The following is a 20,127-nucleotide window of genomic DNA, read 5'->3' as shown; positions in this document are numbered from 1 at the left end:
CTATAGTTCAGCATTCGCTGACAGCTTGGTCTCACTCTCCCTACATGGTGGCTTGAGCCAGTTAATCACACCTGTAAATTCTGGGATTATGCTTTGCCAGCAAACTTTGCTTGGACTTTAACCTAGTGCAATGCCCTGTGGCTTTGTCTGTACTTCACATCGTGGGTCCTAATCATCTACCAATGCTACAGCCTGCTTCATGCTACAGAATCCAAGAGAACTGCGTGCTGAAGTGTCATCACAATGCAGCCAGTTTAGCAGTGTGCAATCTTGCTGTGCAAAAGAAAGTGGGAGTAGCACAGTAGGATAATGCATTGCATAACACTTTATAGTGCCGGCAATCTGAAGATCAGGTTCAAATACCTGTAAGAAGTTTGTACACTCTCCCCATGACCCTCTGGTTTTCCTCCATGTGCTCTGGTATCCTCCTACATTCCTAAGGGTTAGGGTTAGTGAGTTGTGGGCATGCTATGTTGGTGCTGGAAGCACAGCAACATTTGTGGGCTGCCCCAGTACATCCTCAGGCTGTAGGTTGCTTCACTGGATGTACACATGACAAATAAAACTAATCTTTAAAATAGGAGCAGGAGGAGGCCACTCGGCCCCTCAAGCCTGATCCACCATTCAGTATGGTCATGATTGACCCAATTGCTTTCAGTTCTCCAATCCTCCAAGGAGTCACCTACCTCCACCATTATACTTTTAGTTATCCAGTCTCTCCAACCTCTGGGACAGAGGTTCACCACTATACAAAACAAAATATGTGAAATTTTACTCAGCACAGGCCATATGTTAATGCCTCCAGTAAATATTGTGTAACAATACACAAAAGTACTAGAGAAACTCAGCAGGTTAGGCAACTGAAGGGAAGAAACAGTCGATGTTTCAGTTTGAGACCCTTACCTAGGGTGTTCAGGTTTAATTGTCATCCAACCGTATGCATATACGGCTAAATGAACCAGTGTTCTTCCCAGGCCAAGGTAGAAAAAAAAACACAGTATATATAGTCACACACAGCACATAGTTATGATAGCACGTACAGTTGCAAAATAATATCAGCACCAGTCCCTGAGTGGCATGGCATGGGATATGTCCTGGAGCCATGTTTCTGCAAGAAGCAGCACACTGCAGTAGCTCAACTCATGTAGTCAGCTACAGATGAAGGCAATCCAACTTGTCTGCCTGGGAGCAAACACTGGAGAGCAGTACCGGTGGGAGGGCTGGCCTGCAGAGGTTAATCCCCCAACCTAGCATGGATTCCAGTATGCCCACTGCACCTCTGCTCTCACCCTGCCTCTGGTACTTCCTCCACTGGGTGGCTGCAGCAGGCGACGCAGCAGCATTGGGGTCTGGACCATGCAACACTGAGGTGATGCAGCTCCCCCTCTGGTGTTCTCATCAATGAAATATTTTTTTATTGCCACTATTCAACAGAGTCACACATTTGCACCATTTGTTGGGCCCAGAGAGGCCACTGCGACCAAGCACGCCACCATCTTGCTAGAATACCAGAATTTTGTTTGCTTGGATGGGTAAATGCTATACAAGAATTGCCAGGATCCAATGTAACAGCCTGAGAGTGAAGGGAATTCAACCAGATTGTAACTGAGCCCCACACAAACTGTAAAGGGAAAATATAAAAGTTATTTACACAGCAAACCACCAGGAGAGAGAGAGTCCAAGAGAATCTCACTCTCCTGACACAATGTTTTATACTTCAACCTCAAAGAAAACAATAAATTATTAAATATAGCTTCAATTGCTATGCTCATCTACATTGACATTGGGAATAAAGTCAGCGAAATTGACAGATTTACATGGCAGCACATCTCAACTAGCAGAACTGCTTTGAATATTCAATATTGGTGTCTGTTCCAAACTCCAGATATCCAATATATAGCTCCCTGTTAGTGTTGAAGGATGGCTCCATGGATGTACAACTAACCAGAAGGTTAAGGGACGAAATAGATCTTTCTTGATATGTGCCTTCAATGACAGGAATGCACCTTTAACAAACATCTCCACCATGGACGGTCCCAAACCTGACCACCAAAAGAGGAGGGTTCGGTATGGGGCTAGCATAGTAAAAATCCAGAGCCTACAGAAACACCAACAGAAGCTCAAAAGACCTCGTCCTTGTCAGAGGAAGGAAGATGATGGGCTACACCTTGAGACAACATGAAAAACTAGTCCAGGGCAGAATACTCTGGCAAGCTACTGTTGGCGACCTGTGTCCCAGTAGGCGTGCTGGAGCTGCTGAGGAACAATATACCATACAGTGCAAAAGTTTCAGGCACATAGCTAGGATGCCCACAACCTTTGCACATTTGTTAACATGAAGTGAGGAGTGAGTTTGTAAATCTGGCAGGAACCAAGGTTGTTGGGAATAGTGAGGTGGAGCACCATGGGAGGGATGTGGGTCAGGTGGCAGAGGAGGAGTGTGGGGGGTGAGGTCTCAGGTGCAGACACACCCAGCCCTGAGACATCAGCCAAGGTCATTCGATTCCATTTATTGATCATTACAGAATGTCTCTCTGCTGCTTCGCACTCCCTCCCCTCTCCCTGCCCCCTTCCCATAGTAGTAGTCCATAGTAGAGAACCATATCAGAATCAGGTGATTCACTCACATCATCACTCACATTTTTTTACAGTAGCAATATAGTGTAATGCATAAATTACTATAGTACTGTGCAAAAGTCTTAGCCCTCCCCCAGCCCCAGCTCTATATATGTGCCTCAGACTTTTGCCTCACCTATTGTCTTCCGTTATGTAGTTTCAATGGGACAGATTCAGGATGTCCCATACCCTTTCATCAGCCACAACAGGTTTTATTCCTTGGTTGGATCCAACACTGCCCTAGTTTTCTTTGTGAGGACCCAAACAGACTGACTTCAGAAAGGACTGGTGTTACAGTGCCTAGGGTCCTGAGGTCAAAGGCTTTGTTTTTTTATATCTGATAGGTGAAGCTGGGGGGTGGGGAGGGCAATGTGTGAGTTCTTTGCTGCCCTGTGGTACCTTGCATTTAGGAAAAGAGGGAAAATGATGGAACAGTGTGGTAGAAGCCTAATCCCTTCCTGTCTCTCCTTCCCCAAACCAGGAGGTAGAGCAGCTGCGTTTGGAGAGGCTGCAGATCGACGAGCAGCTCCGTCAGATCGGCGTGGGGTACCGGCCACTGTCCAGTCGCGCTGACAAGGAGCGTGGATATGCCACAGATGACAGCACTGCTTCCTCCATGCATAGCTCGCGCTCTTACAGTGGCCGGGGGAGAGGCCGGCGAGGTTTGTGTCCTCCAGCTTGCTGCTGTTTATCATTCCAAACATTTACAGTCAAATTCAGCTTTGTTAATAGATTAATACAGGTATTCATTATTCGCTACTTGTGAACTCAAAGTTCAAAGTAAATATATTATCAAAGTACATGTATGTCAGCATATACAACCTTCAAATGCATTTTTTGCAGGCATACTCGATAACCACAATAGAATTAATAAAAGACCACACCAACTGGGTGTACAAACAGTGTGCAAAAGATGACAAGCTGTACAAATACAAAAAGAAAGATAATAAATAAGCAATAAATATCAAGGGGAAGAGATGAAGAGTCCTGGAAAGTGAGTCCATAGGTATGGGAACAGTTCAATGATTGGGCAAGTGAAGTTGAGTGAGTTCAACAGCCTGATGGTTTAGGGGTAATAACTGTTCCTGAACTTGGTGGTATGAGTGCTGAGACTCCTGCACCACCTTCCTGATGGCTCAGCAAGAAGAGAGGATGTCTTATGTGGTGGGGTCCCTGATGCTGGCTGCTGCTTTCCTGTGACAATGCTCCATGTAGATGTGCTCAATGGTGAGGAGAGCTGGGCCACACCATACCAGGCGGTAATACAGCCAGTTAATTTGCTCTCCACCACACGGAGAGTAGGAGGTAGAGATGCGATGCTTTCTTTTGTCATTGCACTTGCATGCTGGGCCAGATACAGATCTTCCTGAAATTATAACACCGAGAAAATTAAAGTTGCTGACTCTCCCCACCTTTGAGGACTGGCTCAAGGACCTCTGGTTTCCTCCTCCTGAAGTCAATAATCAGCTCCTTTGACTTGCTGACACTGAGTACGGGTTGTTGTTGTGGCACCACTCAGCCAGATTCTCAATCACCCTTCCATATGCTGATTTGGCCTACCACAGTGCTGATGTCGGCAAACTTGAATATGGCGTTGGAGCTGTGCTTAGCCACACAGTCATCAGTGTAAAGCCAGTAGAGCAGGGGGCTAAGCAGACTGACTTGTCGTGCACCTGTGTTGATGGAGATTGTGGTGGTGATGTTGTTGCTAATCCAAACTGACTGGGGTCTGTAAATGAGGGAACCAAACATCCAGGCGCACAAGAAGGTATTGAAGCCAAGGTCAAGAAGCTTATCGATTAGTTTTGTGTTTCCTTGCTGTGCTATTTGTGGTTCTGCATTCAGATTCTGGTATTAATCCCTCATCTCCTCCAATACCCCAGTACTGGACACAACACTCAGATATAACCAAGGTTTTATAGAGCTGCAGCATTCGCTCACAGCTCTTGAACTCGGTTTCCTGCCTAATGAAGAATACACCTACTTAACAGCCCGATCGATTTGCACAACAGCTTGATGTGGCTGAATGCATTTCACATAAAGAAGCTGCACTGGTATGTGGGTCTGGCTTACACACACAAAACCCCTTGAAACTTGAACTTGGCCTGCCTCTGGGCTGTGAGTGCCACTTTCTGAGTCACAATGGAAGGAGAAGGCAAGATGTAAATCTGAATTCTACTGCTTGACCTAAGAGTCTGCTTGGATGAAAAATAAAATATACCACAGACAGCCTGAGTACCTATAACTTTTCTCAGACTAACTCCAATCGTGCCCACAACTTGCTAGCCCTAACCTGTACATCTTTGGAATGTGGGTGGAGACTGGAGCACGTGGAGGGAACTCTCACAGTCATGGGGAGGGTATACAAACTCTTCACAGATAGTGGCAGGAATTGAACCCTGATCACTGGTGTCCTTGACCCACCAAGCATAGAGATGACAGATATGATATAAATATCCCAGTTCAATACTTGCTGTAATTACCATCACAACAGGACATTCTTCCCTAATGTTGGTGCTTTCCTTGCTCCAGACAACAACTCTGACTTCTCCAATGCTTCCGAAACGGAATCGGAGCGTCGGGATGAGACGAGCGATTGGTCACTTGGCCAGGCAGAGGAAGACCGGGAACGCCGGCAGGGCTCGGATACCAACCGCAGGAGGCCAACTGGAGGTCGTGGACGAGGGGGTGCCCCGAACCCGAGGGGTCGCGGTGCAGGGCGAGGGGGCACTTCCTCAATCAGTGCAGGTAATTTCATTGTAACCCTCTTTTATAAGGAAAACCAGTGGTTCTGGCTTCCAACTCAAACACCTGTCAGCATTTTTTTTAAACCGTGAAATGTGTGTGGTTTTATTGAAATGTATAAAATTTTTGCAAGGACATCTTGGCATGTATCCAGTTGCCATGTTAGAAGCTGATGCACACTCAACTTCCCACAAACAACAATGGCAGCCAGTTGGAATTCTGAAATAGTGGATTCTGGTTCATTGAGACACATCAGTACCAGTGCATTTTGGCTGCCCCAATTAGCCAAAGTTTCATGGAAATAGTTAAAAAGGTATATTTAAAAAAAAAACAAACTGCAGTTTAACTGATGAGAAGCAAATTATGTATTTAAATAAAATACAGAATGAATTGAAACACTACTAATACTACCACAGTAGTATAAAACAGTCTTAGTTCCTTATAGATATTCACAGCCCCAGCCAAGGGAACGTGTTGTGTCCTTGAGCAAGGCACTTAATCAGACTCTGCGATGACACTGGTGCCAAGCTGTATGGGTCCTAATGCCCTTCCCTTGGACAACATTGGTGTCGTGGAGAGGGGAGACTTGCAGCATGGGCAACTGCTGGTCTTCCATACAACCTTGCCCAGGCCTGCGCCCTGGAGAGTGAAGACTTTCCAGGCGCAGATCCATGGTCTCGCAAGACTAACGGATGCCAAAAAAAAAAAGATATTCACAGAGAAATTTATCTATTGCACTTTTGATGTGTTCTTTTGATTAAAGGAAGATGATCAATGCAGGCACCTAGTGCAAATAATGTTCTGCCTTCATACAGTACTTTATACCTTCAAATTCTTTGTACCTCCTAACTTGCTGAAGTAGTGAAATCATTTCATTTTCACTGCCAGCTGTTTCTGGCATCTTGAAGACTGAATGCTGTTTTGCAGTGAGCAAATAGTTCTGAATTGTCTTGCTGTTTATTTCTTGGCAGCCATCAGCGACAAAAATCACTGCTACTTAAACACAAACACACAACTGATGCTATTTAAAAACTGTTCACTATAAGGACGGTGTAGTGTCTTAACAGCCACGCAAGTGTGCATGACTGACACTAGGTAGAAACTGTTCAGCAAGTCTCCTATCTCAATTAAGTGGCATCATATCCCAAATAAACGGGTGCCCAAATAATCGAATTAACAATAACCCACTGTATATATGAAATGTTGGAAGCAGGCAGCATCTCAGAATCAGCTTTAATACACTAACATGTCATGAGATTTGTTATTTAGCAACAGCACTTCAGTGTAATACATAATACTATGAATTACAATTAAAACATTAAATTAGTGCAAAAAAAAGCAAAGATAGGTTGATTCATTGTCTGTTTAGAAATCTGATGATGGAAGGGAAGAAGCTTCATGGGTCTCTCTTCAGGCTCCTGTATCTCCTCTCTCATGAGAAGAGAGCAAGTCCAAGGTGACTGGGGTCCTTCATAATGGATGGCACCTTTTTGTGGGGTCACATTTTGAAGATGTCCTTGTTGCTGCCCGATCTCTGCAGAGAAAACGTTAGTTTCAAGCTGATGACCTTCTGAGTTACAGGCCCGTGGATCTGATTATGACAGAAACAGAGGGAGCTGGAGGCCAGAGCCCATGACCAGAGGGCCAGGTGGGCAGATTGTCAGAGAGATTCAAAAAGAAGCATGAGTTGGATTTTAATCAGTTGGACAGGGGCGTCCAAGGTTTTTGTGGATTTGATATTTGAGTACTTAGAACAGTCAGGAATAGGCCCTTCATGATGCCTGTGTGAAACATCTCTAAATCTCTTCTGCTTGCGCATGATCTGCATTCCTCAATTCCTTGCATATTCAGGAGTTGCTATGTTATGTTGAAGCCAAATGTGGCATGTTTGTGAAGTTCTGGTCACTTACCTAAGAAAGATGTTGATTAGATTGAAATAGTGCAAAGAAAATCTGCAGATGCTGGAAATCCGAACAACACACAAAATGCTGGAGGAACTCAGCAGGCCAGGCAGCATCTATGGGGAAAAAGTACAGTCTACATTTCGGCCTGAAACCCTTCAGCAGGACTGGAGAGAAAAAAGCTGAGAAGATTTGGAAGGAGAGAAACACAAGGTGAAACTTGGAGGGGGAAGGATGAAGTAAAGAGATGGGAAGTTGATTGATGAAGTGAGAGGAAAAAGGAGATGGCAAATGGAGAAGAAGTTAGTGGGGTGGGAGGAAGAGTAGGGGGCTTTACCAGAAGTTAGAGAAATCAATGTTCATGCCATCGGGTTGGAGGCTACCCAAACGGAATATAGGGTGCTGTTCTTCCAAACTAAGTATGGCCTTATCCTGACAGTGGAGGCCATGGATGGACATAATGAAATGGGAAGCGGAATTGAAATGAGTGGCCACTGGGAGATCCCATTTGTTGTGGCGGAAGAAGCGTAGATGCTCAGCGAAGTGGTCTCCCAGTCTATATCGGGTCTCGCCAATGTACAGGAGGTCACACTGGGAGCACCAAACACAGTAAATGACCCCAACAGACTCACAGGTGAAGTGTTGCCTCACCTTGAAGGACTGTTTAGGGCCCTGGATGGTAGTGAGGGAGGAGATGTAGGTGCTAGTTTAGCACTTGTTTTGCTTGCAAGGATCCACATCATAGAGGACCTCGTGGTCTGTACACACTAGCTGTGTGGTGAAAAAAGCACAACAGCACCTCCTTCACCTCAAGACGGTTGAGGAGGTTTGGTATGGGCCCCCAAATCCTAAGAACTTTCTACAGGGGCACAATTGAGAGCATCCTGACTAGCTGCATCACTGCCTGGTATGGGAACTGTACCTCCCTTAATTGCAGGATTCTGCAGAGAGTGGTGCGGACAACCCAGTGCATCTGTGGTTGAACTTCCCGTGATTCAGGATATTTACAAAGACAGGTGTGAAAGGATCTTTGGGGACCCAAGTCACCCCAACCACAATCTATTCCAGCTGCTACCAAATGGGAAATGGTATCACAGCTTAAAAGCCAGCACTAACAGGCACTGGGACAGTTTCTTCCACCAAGCCATCAGACTGATTAATTCACGCTGATCTGAGTGTATTTCTATGTTACATTGACTGTTCTATTTATAGATTATTATATATTACTATGATTGCACATTGCACATTCAGACAGAGGCGTAATGTAAAGATTTTTACTCATGTATGTGAAGGATGTAAGAAATAAAGTCAATTCAATTCATTTCAATTCAGTACCAGGAGGGAGATCAGTTGGGCGGGACGAATGGACAAGGGAGTCCTGCGGTAAGCAGAAATTGGGTGGGGGGTGGTAGGATCCCATTGGAGGTGGCAGCAGTTTCAGAGAATTCTGTGCTGGATGCAGAGGCTGGTTGGGTGGTAGGTGAGGAAAAGAGGAACTCTATCCCTCGTAGGGTGGCAGGAGAATGGGGGTAAGAGCGGATGTGAGTGAAATGGAAGAGATGGTGGAGGAAAGGAAGCTTCTTTCTTTGAAAAAGGAGGACGTCTCCTTTGTTCTAGAATGAAAAGCCTCATCCTGAGAGCAGATATGGTGGCGATGGAGGAATTGAGAAAAGGGGATGGTGTTTTTACAAGTGGTAGGGTGGGTCAAGGTGTAGTCTAAGTAGCTGTGAGAGTCAGTGGGACAATGGTGGATAAGCTGTCTCCAGAGATAGACAGTGAGATTGAGAAAGGAAAGAAATGGACCAGGTGAATTTGAGAGCAAGGTGGAAGTTGGAGGCAAAGTGGATGAAGTCGACAAGTTCAGCACAGGTGCAGAAAGGAAAAGTGGTAGGATATAGGGTAGGAAAAGTGCAGGATGGTCACCAGAGTAGGCTTAGAACATAAACTGTTCCACGTAGCTGACAAACAGGCAGGCAGAGCTGGGTGCCCATGACTACCCCTTTTGTTTGAAGGAAGTGGGAGGAGCCAAAGGAGAAATTATTGAGAGTGAGGACAATTCTGCGAGGCAGAGGAGAGTGGTGGTGGAGGGGAACTGGTTAAGTCTGGTGTTCAGAACATAATGGAGAGCTTTGAGACCTTCCTCGTGGGGGATGGAGGTGTATAGGGACTGGATATCCATAGTAAAAATAAGATGATGGGGGCCAGGGAACCTGAAATCATTGAAGGGATCCAGAGCATGTGAGGTGTCACAGATGTAGTTAGGGAGGGGCTGAACTAGGGGGGAATAAGACAGTCCATGATATGAGTTCAGTGGGGCAGCTGAGACAATGGGTCTACTTGGACAAGTGAGTTTGTGGACCTTGGGTAGGAGGTAGAAACGGGAGATGCGGAGTGCAGTAACTGAGTTTGGTGGCAGTGGATGAGAGATCCCCAGGGTCAGTAAGGTTGGTGATCGTGTGGGAGATGATGGCCTGGTGTTCCTTAGTGGATCCTGTAAGAGGAGGTGTCTGAGAGTTGGCGCTGGGCCTCGGCAAGGCAGAGGTCAGCATGCCAGGCTATTACAGTACCTCCCTTGTCTACAGGTTTGATTGTGATGTTAGGATTAGTGCGGAGGGAATAGAGAGCAGAGCATTCGGATGGAGTGAGGTTGGAATGGGAGAGAGAAGTGTTAAAGTTTAGACTGTTAATGTCTCATCAGCAGTTAGCAATGAAAAGGTCCAGAGCAGGCAGAAGACCAGGGTGAGGTATCCAGGAAGAGAAAGGGTTGTTGGTGTGGTGTAGGGAATCCTTGCCAAAGAAATAGGCTTGGAAACAAAGGTGGCAGAAGAAGAGCTCAACGTCGTGGCGGGCACGGAATTCACTGAGGTGTGGACGCAGGGGGACAAAGGTGAGGCCCTTACCTTTACAAGGATTTGCCCAGGACTTGAGGACCTGAGCTATAGGGAAAGGTTGAATAGGTTAGGACTTTATTCCATGGAGTGTAGGGAAACAAAGTTGTGAGGGACGCAGATAGGGTTAATGCAAGCAGGCTTTCTGTTCAGGTAAGAACTAGAGGTCATAGATTAAGGGTGAAATATTTAAGGGGGGTCATTTTCACTCAGAAGGTGGTGCAGGTGTAATACAAGCTGACAGTGGAAATGGTGGATCTGGTTCAACATTTAAGAGAAGTTTGAATAAGTACATGGATGGGAGGGGTATGGAGGACAATGGTCCAGGTGCAGATTGATGGAACCAGGCAGAATAAGTTTGGCATGGACAAGATGGGCCAAAAGGCCAGTTCTGCACTGTAGTTCTCTACACTCACATGTCCAACAGTTTGTTAAACACCACTATTGCATATGTTTCCACTACCATTCCTCAACAGCCCAATCCAGGCACCCACCACTCTTGTCAAAATAGAAACTTGCACCACAATCTGCCTTTAAATGTTCCCTTTCTCATGTCATCTAGAATTTAACATTTCTACCCTGTGTGTGCCCCAAATTTATACTTGTAGCATTTCTCCCCTCATACTGCAGTGCTTTTGGTCAGAGTAGTGACCATTTGTGGCTTGATGCTGGCAAGCTCTGGAGCTGATAATTTGGTCTGTACTAGACTTTACACCCCAAATCAGGTTGTGCCGCTTAACGTAATAACCTGACCAATATACCCCTGTACCCCGAGTACTGTTCTTATTGGTAATTAGTTGTCTGATTACATTCCAGTGCTGAAGGACCCAGACAGCAACCCCTACAGCCTGCTGGAGAATGCAGAAACGGATCAAACGGGGGACACGGACGCCAGTGACTCCCATGCTAACACCAGCCGGCGCCGGCGGTCCCGCCGCCGACGCACTGATGACGATGTCACGATGATGGACGGGGTTGTAGAGTCTGACAGTGCATCCATCAATGAGAATGGTTTGGGTAGGTGACCATAAAGACATAGGAGCAGTTAGGCCATTTGGCCCATCAAGTCTGCTGAGTTCAATCATGGTTGATTGTTTTCCCATCCCCCCCAGCCCCACTCACCAGCCTTCTCCCCATAACCTTTGATGCCGTGTCCAATCAAGAACCTATCAAGCTCTGCCTTAAATACACCCAATGACCTGTCCTCCACAGCTGCCTGTGGTAATAAATTCCACAAATTCACCACCCTCTGGCTAAAGAAATGTCTCCGCATCTGTTTTAAATGGACACCCCTCTATCCTGAGGCTGTGCCATCTTGTCCTAGACTTCCCCCACCACGGGAAACATCCTTTCCACATCTCCTGATGGACATCTCATGTAGAGTGTTGACCGTGTGAGGGGTGGGGGGAACTTAGTAAGAATTCTACATTAATTGAGGTCAAAGTTGAGTTTATCTTTTTTTCTTTCTATATTATGTATTGCATTGAACTGCTGCTGCTAAGTTAACAAATTTCACAGCACATGCCGGAGATAATAAACTTGATTCTGAACACAAGCACAGTGAAAAACTTATTTGCAGCAGCTTCACAGCCTGTATCTCCTGATTCATTTATGAAAATGTACATCAAATGCATCATTTGTGTAGAATTTATACTTTTTTTTTAACCAGAGAAAACAATTACAACAAAAAACTGCATTTTAGCGCTAAGTGCTGCTTAACTAAAGTGACGGTTGTGCCGGTTGGTTCAAGAACTGAATAGTTGAAGGGAAAATAGCTGTTCCTGAGCCCGGTGTGGGACTTCAGGTATCTGTACCTCTTGCCCAATGGTAGCTGTGAGAACGTGACCCGGATGCTGGGGCTCTTTAGACAATGCCTTCTTGAAACAGCATGAGAAGGGTGGTAAAAATCCTTATTTCTACCCTTGGGTGATCTTCAGAAGCATCATCCATTTCACAAGTGTTATATTGCATTAATGAAAAGTTTCCTTCTCTACCAGAGATGTTGAGGGCATTATTTTAGCAGTATGAGTTATTTGCATCTGCTTTCAAAGTAACAGTGATCTCCACCCTCCGGTGTACCAACCTGTACTTGGATATAGAAATCAAAACTATCTGTGCTAAGCAATTCACAATAATAATTGAAATCCTGCTTATTTCTGTAAATGCAAGGCATTTAGCATAAAGTTGGGCTTCAATTGCTGCTGCATTCTCTAAGGAGTTTTACTGACATGACAAATTAAGTAATCTATTGACAATTTATCAGTTTTCAGCTGTTAAAGCTGTTTAGTTCCTCCCCCCCCCCCCCCATATAATAGGCTTTCTGTGATGGAATAAACCCAGAGTGAAGACATTGCTCTCTTTTCCTTCCCGAAGATGAGATCGAGGGGAGACCCCCACGACGTAACAGAAGTCGGCGACGTCGCAACCGTGGTAGCAGACTGGACAGTTCACTGAGCCGAGACCGGCAACCAGGTGAGGTGTCTGGTGGCAGAATGGGGCAGGATGTATCCGGAGACCTCCTGTGAATACATACAGTCACTCCCATCAGCTACAGTGCTGGAGCTACACACAGTCTTAATACCACTGGGCATCCTTCACAACAGCATAGAACAGGCCCTTCCAGCCCACAGTGCTGGCAACGTTTTAACCTACTCCAGTCCAACCCATCTCTCCCCCATAGTCTCCCATTTTTCTTTCATTCAAGAGTCTCTTAAATGTCCTTCATGTATCTGCCTTTGGCAGCATGTTCCACGCACTTACCTCTGACATCTCTCCCCACATCACTCCCCCCCCCCCCCCCCCCAATACTTCCCTCCAGTCACCTTAAAATTGTGCCCCTTCACATTAGCCATTCCTGCTCTGGGAAAAAGGCACTGGCTGCCTGAACTTTTCCAGTTCTTTTCATCAAGGTCGTGTTGACCTGGCTCCCCTGGCCCCTCCAGCAGCATTTCCGATCATCCAGCTGTCCCACCTCTCCCCTCTGGTTCCTCTGCCTGGCAGTACAGGTTAACGTTTATCATGTACAGTGAAATGTATCATTTGTTTTAACACCAAAACACCTAAGGGTGTGCTGGGACAGTGCACAAGTGTTACCACACATTACAATGATGACATAGCATGCCACAGAACAAGACCAGCAAAAAAGATAACACAACAAGCACCAAATGTAAGAAATTCAGGTTGCATATTGTAAACATTCTCTGATTTTTATATTGAACAAAAGATGAACAGCAAATCAAGCCCATTTCCCACCGTCGACTCTCACATGCAGGCCTTCAACCCCAGGACGTGCTGCCTATAAGCCTCCAATCTTCAGCCCCAGACTCACCGACATCAGGCCTCTGACCTCTGAACAAGTTGTGTACAGATAATCGGAGGCCTAGACAGGGTGAACATGGAGTGAGTTTTCTACAGGAGTGGGAGTAGTCTTAAGACCAGAGGGCACAGCCTCAGAATACAAGGACAGCCCTTTAGAGCAGAGATGAAGAATTTCCTTAGGTAGAACATGTGAATCTGTGGGAATTCACTGCCACAGCTAGCTGTGGAGAATAAGTGGGTATTTTTAAAGTGGAAGTTGTCAGGTTCTTGATTAGTAAGGGTGTCAAAGGTTACGGGAAGAAGGCAGGAAATGGGGTTAAGAGGTATAATTTATCAACCAAGATGGAATAGTGGACCAGACTTGATGGGCTAAATGACATAATTCTGCCTCTATGTTTTACAGTCTTATTCTGTAGATGCTGAAAATCTAGAGCAACAGACACACAATGCTGGAGAACTCAGCAGGTCAGGTAGCACCTATGGAGGGGAATAAGCAGTCAATATTTTGGGCCAAGACCCTTCATCAGGGCTGGAAAGGAAGGGAGCAGAAGCCAGAATATGATGGTGGGCAGGAGTGGGGGGAGCACAAGCTGGCAGGTGAATGGTGAGACCAGGATTGGTGGGGGGTGAATTAAGAAGTTGGGATGGAATAGGTGGAAGAGGTAAAGAGCTGAAAGAAAAGGAATCTGATGGGGGAGGAGAGTGGGCCAAAAGGGAGGAGGTTCAAAGTAAATTTACTAAAGGACATATCAAAGTCACTATATACTGCCTGGAGATTCATTTTCTTGCATTCATGGTGGAACAAGGAAATATAATAGAATCAATGAAAAACTACACACAAACCAAGACTGACAACCAACCAATATGCAAAAGAAGACAAATTGTTCAAATACAAACAAAACAAATGATAATAAGGGAATCAGAGGGAGATGATGGGGCAGGTGAGGAGAAGAGAGGGGGTGGAAGGGGAACCAGAATGGGGACTGAAAAAGGAGAAAGTGGAGGGGAGAACTGACCATAAGTTGGTGAAATTGGTGTTCACACCATCAAGTTGGAATATGAGGTACTACGCCTCCTACCTGTGTGTGGCCTCATTGGCAAACATGTCATAATGGGAAACAGAAGTCAAATTAGAGTGGGTGGCCACTGACAAAAGCTCCATTCCTGTCCTGCTCAGAGTCTGTGCCAGCACTGGGCATCGACTGCACCCCAGTCCTTGACGTGTTTGTTACCTCAGTTACAGTGGCCGATTACATTTCCCGTGCTGAGTCTCAAAGCCGACAACGCATCTCGCAGAAGGAACGATCAGAGAAAACTCCCCAGCCAGAGTCGGAGAAACAACTGGTAAGGAAAAGGTGGTAAAGAGGGTGTATGGCACACCTTCATCGATCACGGCACTAAGCAGCAGAGTCAGGAAAAATAAAATTTCAGTTCACCACATTACAGGAAGGACGTGAAAGCTTCAGAGGGATGCAGAAGAGGTTCTACCTGGATTAGAGGGTGCGTGCTATAAGGAGAGGTTGGGCAAACTTGAGTTATTTTCTCTGGAGTTTCATAGGCCGAGGGGAGACCTGACTGAAGTTTATAAAAGTGACTGGGGTAGATGGCCTTGTTTGCAGGGTAGAATTGTCAAATACTAAAGGGCATAGTTTTCAAGTGAGTGGGGGAAAGTTTCAGGGAGATGTAAGTGGTAATTTTTGTGTTGTAGTGATAGGTGAGTGGAGCAGGTTTCTGGGGTAGTGATGGAAGCAGACATGATAGAGGCTGTCAGATGGATGCATGAATATGCATTTTTTGTACCAAGCAGTGGTCAGTGTTAATGTGAGCTAAGATTGCAGAGCTTGTGGAGCCTTGAGGTTAACTGGAAACTACCTGCACTGGCAGACGGAGCTGGACAGCATCCAAACTTGCCTCCTATAACATGCAACCGAGACAGGGTGGAGAAAGTGGTGTCTGGCACAGTTACCTTCATCTATTTGGGTCAGTGAGTACAGGAGTTGGACTGTCAGGTTACAACTATACAAGACTCCAGTCAGCTACCCTGATCACCTTTCTAAAGGAAGGATTCCTTAATGGATTACACAGGAGGGGGTGATAGTAAATGGCACGTATTCTGCCTGGAGTTTGGAGACCATTGTGTTCCAGAGATCCCTTCTGTGACCTCTGCTCTTTGTGATTTTTATAAATGATTTGAATGAGGAAGTAGAAGGGTGAGTTAGTAAGTTTGCAGATGACCTGAAGGTTGACGGTGCTGTGAATAGTGTAGAAGGTTATCATATGTTACACGGGACATTGACAGGATTCAGAGTTGTGTTGAGAAGTTGGAAATGGAGTTCAACCCAGAAAAGTGTGACGTGATTCACTTTGGAAGGTTGAACTTAAAGACAGAATACAAGATTAATGGCAAGGTTGTTGGCAGTGTGGAGGAACAGAAGGATCTGGGATCAACAACCACACATCCCTCAAAGTTGCTGTACAAGTTGACAGGGTGTTTAAGACAGCGTATGGTATGTTGGCCTTCATTAGTTGGAGATTGAGTTCAAGAGCCATGAGGTAATGTTGCAGCTCTATAAAACTCTGTTTAGACCATACTTGGAGTATTGTGTTCAGTTCTGGCTGCCTCATAATAGGAGAGATGTGGAAGCTTTAGAGAGGGTGCAGAGGAGATTTACCAGGATGCGGCCTGGATTAGAAAGCATGTCTTATTAGGATAGGTTGAGAGAGCTAAGGCTCTTCTCTTTGGAGCAACGCAGGGTGACAGGCTATTTGATAGAGATGTACAAGATAATAGGCATAGATTGAGAGGACGGCCAGTGCCTTTTACCCAGGGTGGCAATGTCTAATATCTGAGGGCGTATTTGTTGATTGGAGGAAAGCATGGGAATTTTTTCCAGAGTGGGGGCGCATGGAATACCTTGCTAGGATGGGGTAGAGGCAGATACATTAGGAATATTTTAGAAACTCTTAGGCACATCAATGAAAGAAAAATCGAGAGTTATGTAGGAGGGAAGGGTTAGATTGATTAGCATAGGTTGAAAGGTCAGTACGTCGTAAGCTGAAGTGTCTTTACTGTAATGTTCTATGTATGAAGCTGGAAGGTATAGAAAAATACCGGGATGATGGAGAGACTGGATAGGCTGGAGTTTTTATCCTAGAACACAGGAGGCTGAGGGGTGACCTTAGAGGTATTGAAAATCACGAGGCGTAGATAAGGTCAGGGTTGGGGATCATGAACTAGAGGGCATAGGTTAAAGGTGAGAGAGGAAAGATTTAAGGGGGACTTTTACCACACAGAGTATTGGGCGTTTAATAAACAAGCTTCTAGCGAAAGTGGTCCAGGAAGATACAATTACATTTAAGACATTTGAGCAAATATGTGGATGGAAAATGCTTAGAGCGATGTGGTCCAGACTTGGGTAAATGGTACTAGCTTGGGTTACAGGGGTGCTGAATAAGTAACAGTATTGGGTGGTGAGCAAGGCAGATCTTGTTCTCGTGAGTGATGAGTTTTTGCTCACTGGTGGGGAAGAAAGAAGGTGCCGGAAAGTGGGGAGTGGAAGCTGACATTCAGTCCTGGTATGTTTGTGCTTGGACCCTTCCCCTCTTCTCCCCCCCCGCCCCCCCCCCCCCAGGAGCGAGCAGACCCTGGAGAGGAGTCCAACGCTGTCCCCAATGGCCCTGTCACTAGCCCAAACGGCAGCGCAACCAAGGAGCACGAGCAAGCTGGCCCCACCATGAAGCAGCAGGCTGTGGTCAACGGTGTTTCGTAAAACGCCGCAGCCTCCATCCGTGAATCTCAGTCCCGCTTGCATCATGTTTATTCAATAGTGCTTGTCAAAGCTTGCCAAAGATAGAAATTGAATACTACTTACTACCCGACTCGACACATCACTGGCCCGCTCCTTAGCTCCGCACCGGACGGAGGTTTGAGGGGAGGAGTTCTGACGTATATGTGTATCTGTTTTTTGAGATTTAATTAAAAAGTTCGAGGAAATTAAAAAAAAACACACACAAAAAAACACATTTAAATAAAGATGTTGTGCCTTCTGACAGTATGAACGAAAAGTGGGGTTTTGTTTTCCGAAGTTTCGATGGCAGAGGTCAGTGACTGATAGATATCTTCAGAGGTTTGGTTCTAGAAGGTGGATAGATCAGTTTTTAAAAAAAATAAAGTCTTGGTAGAGAGTGGAGGGAAAGATGTCAGTTACTTAAAACTGTTTAAGACAAAATAAACTTTTTTAAAAAAGAAAAGCAACATAGGAAATGAGTATGCAACACTTGTGGTGAGGAGACACTGGAAAAAAAAACCAATGCAGTCTGTATTACTTGCACTGATTAGTAAATCAAAAAAACAACTAATATAAACAAGGGGGGAATCATAATGGTAAAATGTGAGTCAGATCATTGCTGGTTAGAACTGTAGAAACACTGGAAAGAAGGGATGCAGAGAGAGAGAGAGAGAGAGAGAGAGATGAATGGATCGACAAGGGCTCCAGGGACAGCAGCAGAAAGGAGATTATCTGGGACGTCAGAGGTAGGACAAAGCAGCTTCATTTAAAAGGTCAGTATTTAAAAGAACACACTCTAAGCCTAGCTGTTTTCATCACACTAACCTAACGCCCAGTGTCTGGTAGAGATGTATAACTGTGAGCTGCAGCAGTTTTTGATACTGTTAACCCACTATGTCTGCAGGGGTGGACAGATGGGGGTGTGTGTGAACATGAGACCGTCATAAGCAGCAAAAAAAACTTCTAATTTTAAAACTTTTTTCCCCATTTTCCTTTATAAATTACTTCATGAACCCGACCCTACTTACAAAAGACCCCAAGGACAGCTGTGCATGACTCTGGTATTGAGACCGCCACCATCTAGCAGGAGTAAACCACTTGACTGTCGAGAGATCTGTTACTGGCATTGCCTTGAGGTGATGAACGATGCTGGCTGTGGTCTGGAGTCTGAGGTTCGAGAGGAGGGAGTGTGCAGCTTGTACTTGGTGCCTCGCCCATTGGGCAGTTGTCTGCCGAGTGACCGGCTGCCCAGAGAGACAGGAGTGGGTCACGTTGATTTTGGGTGGGTATGGCCCATATTACGACCTTCCCACCTGTGTGGTCTGGGTGGCAAGGTTGGAACCACAAATGAAGTAATTTTCTTTCTCAGTGTCCAAGTTCCTTTGTTTTATTTCACCCACTGTGCATCTTGGACAGTTCAAAGGATGTGTGAGCCTGCTCTGTGGTGTTGGTTTGGATCTGTTCTGTACACTCTGGCTGTTTTAAACACTTGGAAACCCAGAAGTCATCTGAGCCGCAGGTTTCCTGTCTCCAACTGTCTTGTGTATGAGATCCCAAACTATGTTTGTCTTTTAGTTTTGTTTTTCTATTTTTTTTATTTTCTTTGGTTGATGTGCAATATGTTTTTTTGTATGCAAGTAGTTCAGAAATAAAGTGTGATCTTCCATCTTCTAAAAGGCTGACGGTTCTTCAATTTTTATTGAGCTTGCAATTAGGTGTTTTGCTATGTAATTAGATGCAATCTGGTACCTCAGCCCATACCTCATGAGAATGTGGTTTAGTTAATGCATTCCGTATTCTAGAAGCAGTGATGGATAAAGCTGGACCTCACCAAGAGATCTAGCCTTATGGTACTCAAGAACTCAGGCCCACAACCACTGTATGCATTCAGAGATGCTCTCCTGCACACCACTGTTGTAATGCGTGGTTATTTGAGTTACTGTTGCACTCCTGTCAGAGAACTAGTCCGGCCATTTTCTTCTGACCTCTCTCATTAACAAGGTAATTTCACCCAGAGAACTGCTGCTCACAAGGTGCTTTTTGTTTATCCACACTATTCTCTGTAAACTCCTGAGTCTTGTGTGTGAAAATCCCAGAAACACACACACATAGAAAACCTACAGCACAATACAGGCCCTTCAGCCCACAGAGTTGTGCCGAACATGTCCCTACCTGGAAATTACTAGGCTTACCTATAGCCCTCTATTTTTCTAAGCTCCATGTGCCTATCCAAAAGTCTCTTAAAAGACCCTATCGTATCCACCTCCACCACCGTTGACGGCAGCCCATTCCACGCACTCATCACTCTGAGTTTTAAAAAAAAACTTACCCCTGACATCTCCTCAGTACCTACCCCCCCCCCCCCCAGCACCTTAAACCTGTGTCCTCTTGTGGCAACCATTTCAGCCCTGGAAAAAGCCTCTGACTATCCACACAATCAATGCCTCTTGTCATCTCACACACTTCAATCAGGTCACCTCTCATCCTCCATCGCTCCAAGGAGAAAAGGCCGAGTTCACTCAAGCTATTCCTCATAAGGCATGCTCCCCAATCCAGGGAACATCCTTGTAAATCTCCTCTGCACCCTTTCTATGGCTTCCACATCCTTCTTGTACTGAAGCAACCACAACTGAGCACAGTGCTCCAAGTGGGGTCTGACCAGGGTCCTATATAGCTGCAACATTACCTCTCGGCTCCTAAATTCAATTTCACGATTGATGAAGGCCAATACACCGTACACCAGAAGATCAGCAGTTTCTGATGCACTCAAGCCACAATGGGGCACCAATTATTCCATAGTCAAGTCACTTAAATTACATTTCTTCCCCATTCTGATGTTTGATTTGAACAACCGAAGCTCTTGACCATGTC

At 45.5% G+C, this 20,127-nt stretch overlaps 1 protein-coding gene across 3 annotated transcripts in view; it reads left to right on the top strand.

Moving 5' to 3' along the window:
- Positions 1–18,028, top strand: part of LOC140197933 (RNA-binding protein FXR1-like) — a 194,677-nt gene extending 176,649 nt beyond the window's left edge. For 2 of the 3 annotated variants that reach the window (XM_072258551.1, XM_072258553.1), the window contains 6 exons: positions 3,098–3,278; positions 5,149–5,364; positions 10,967–11,167; positions 12,524–12,622; positions 14,706–14,812; positions 17,101–18,028. In XM_072258551.1, the coding sequence (XP_072114652.1) occupies positions 3,098–3,278; positions 5,149–5,364; positions 10,967–11,167; positions 12,524–12,622; positions 14,706–14,812; positions 17,101–17,238 (942 nt within the window). In that variant the 3' untranslated portion in view covers positions 17,239–18,028. The remainder of the gene's footprint in view (positions 1–3,097; positions 3,279–5,148; positions 5,365–10,966; positions 11,168–12,523; positions 12,623–14,705; positions 14,813–17,100) is intronic. The other variant, XM_072258552.1, reaches the window with a different exon arrangement.
- The last annotated feature ends 2,099 nt before the right edge of the window (positions 18,029–20,127 follow it).

Source organism: Mobula birostris, chromosome 5 (assembly GCF_030028105.1).
Source record: "Mobula birostris isolate sMobBir1 chromosome 5, sMobBir1.hap1, whole genome shotgun sequence".
Classification (NCBI taxonomy): domain Eukaryota; kingdom Metazoa; phylum Chordata; class Chondrichthyes; order Myliobatiformes; family Myliobatidae; genus Mobula; species Mobula birostris.
This window is presented reverse-complemented; position numbering and strand designations above follow the sequence as displayed.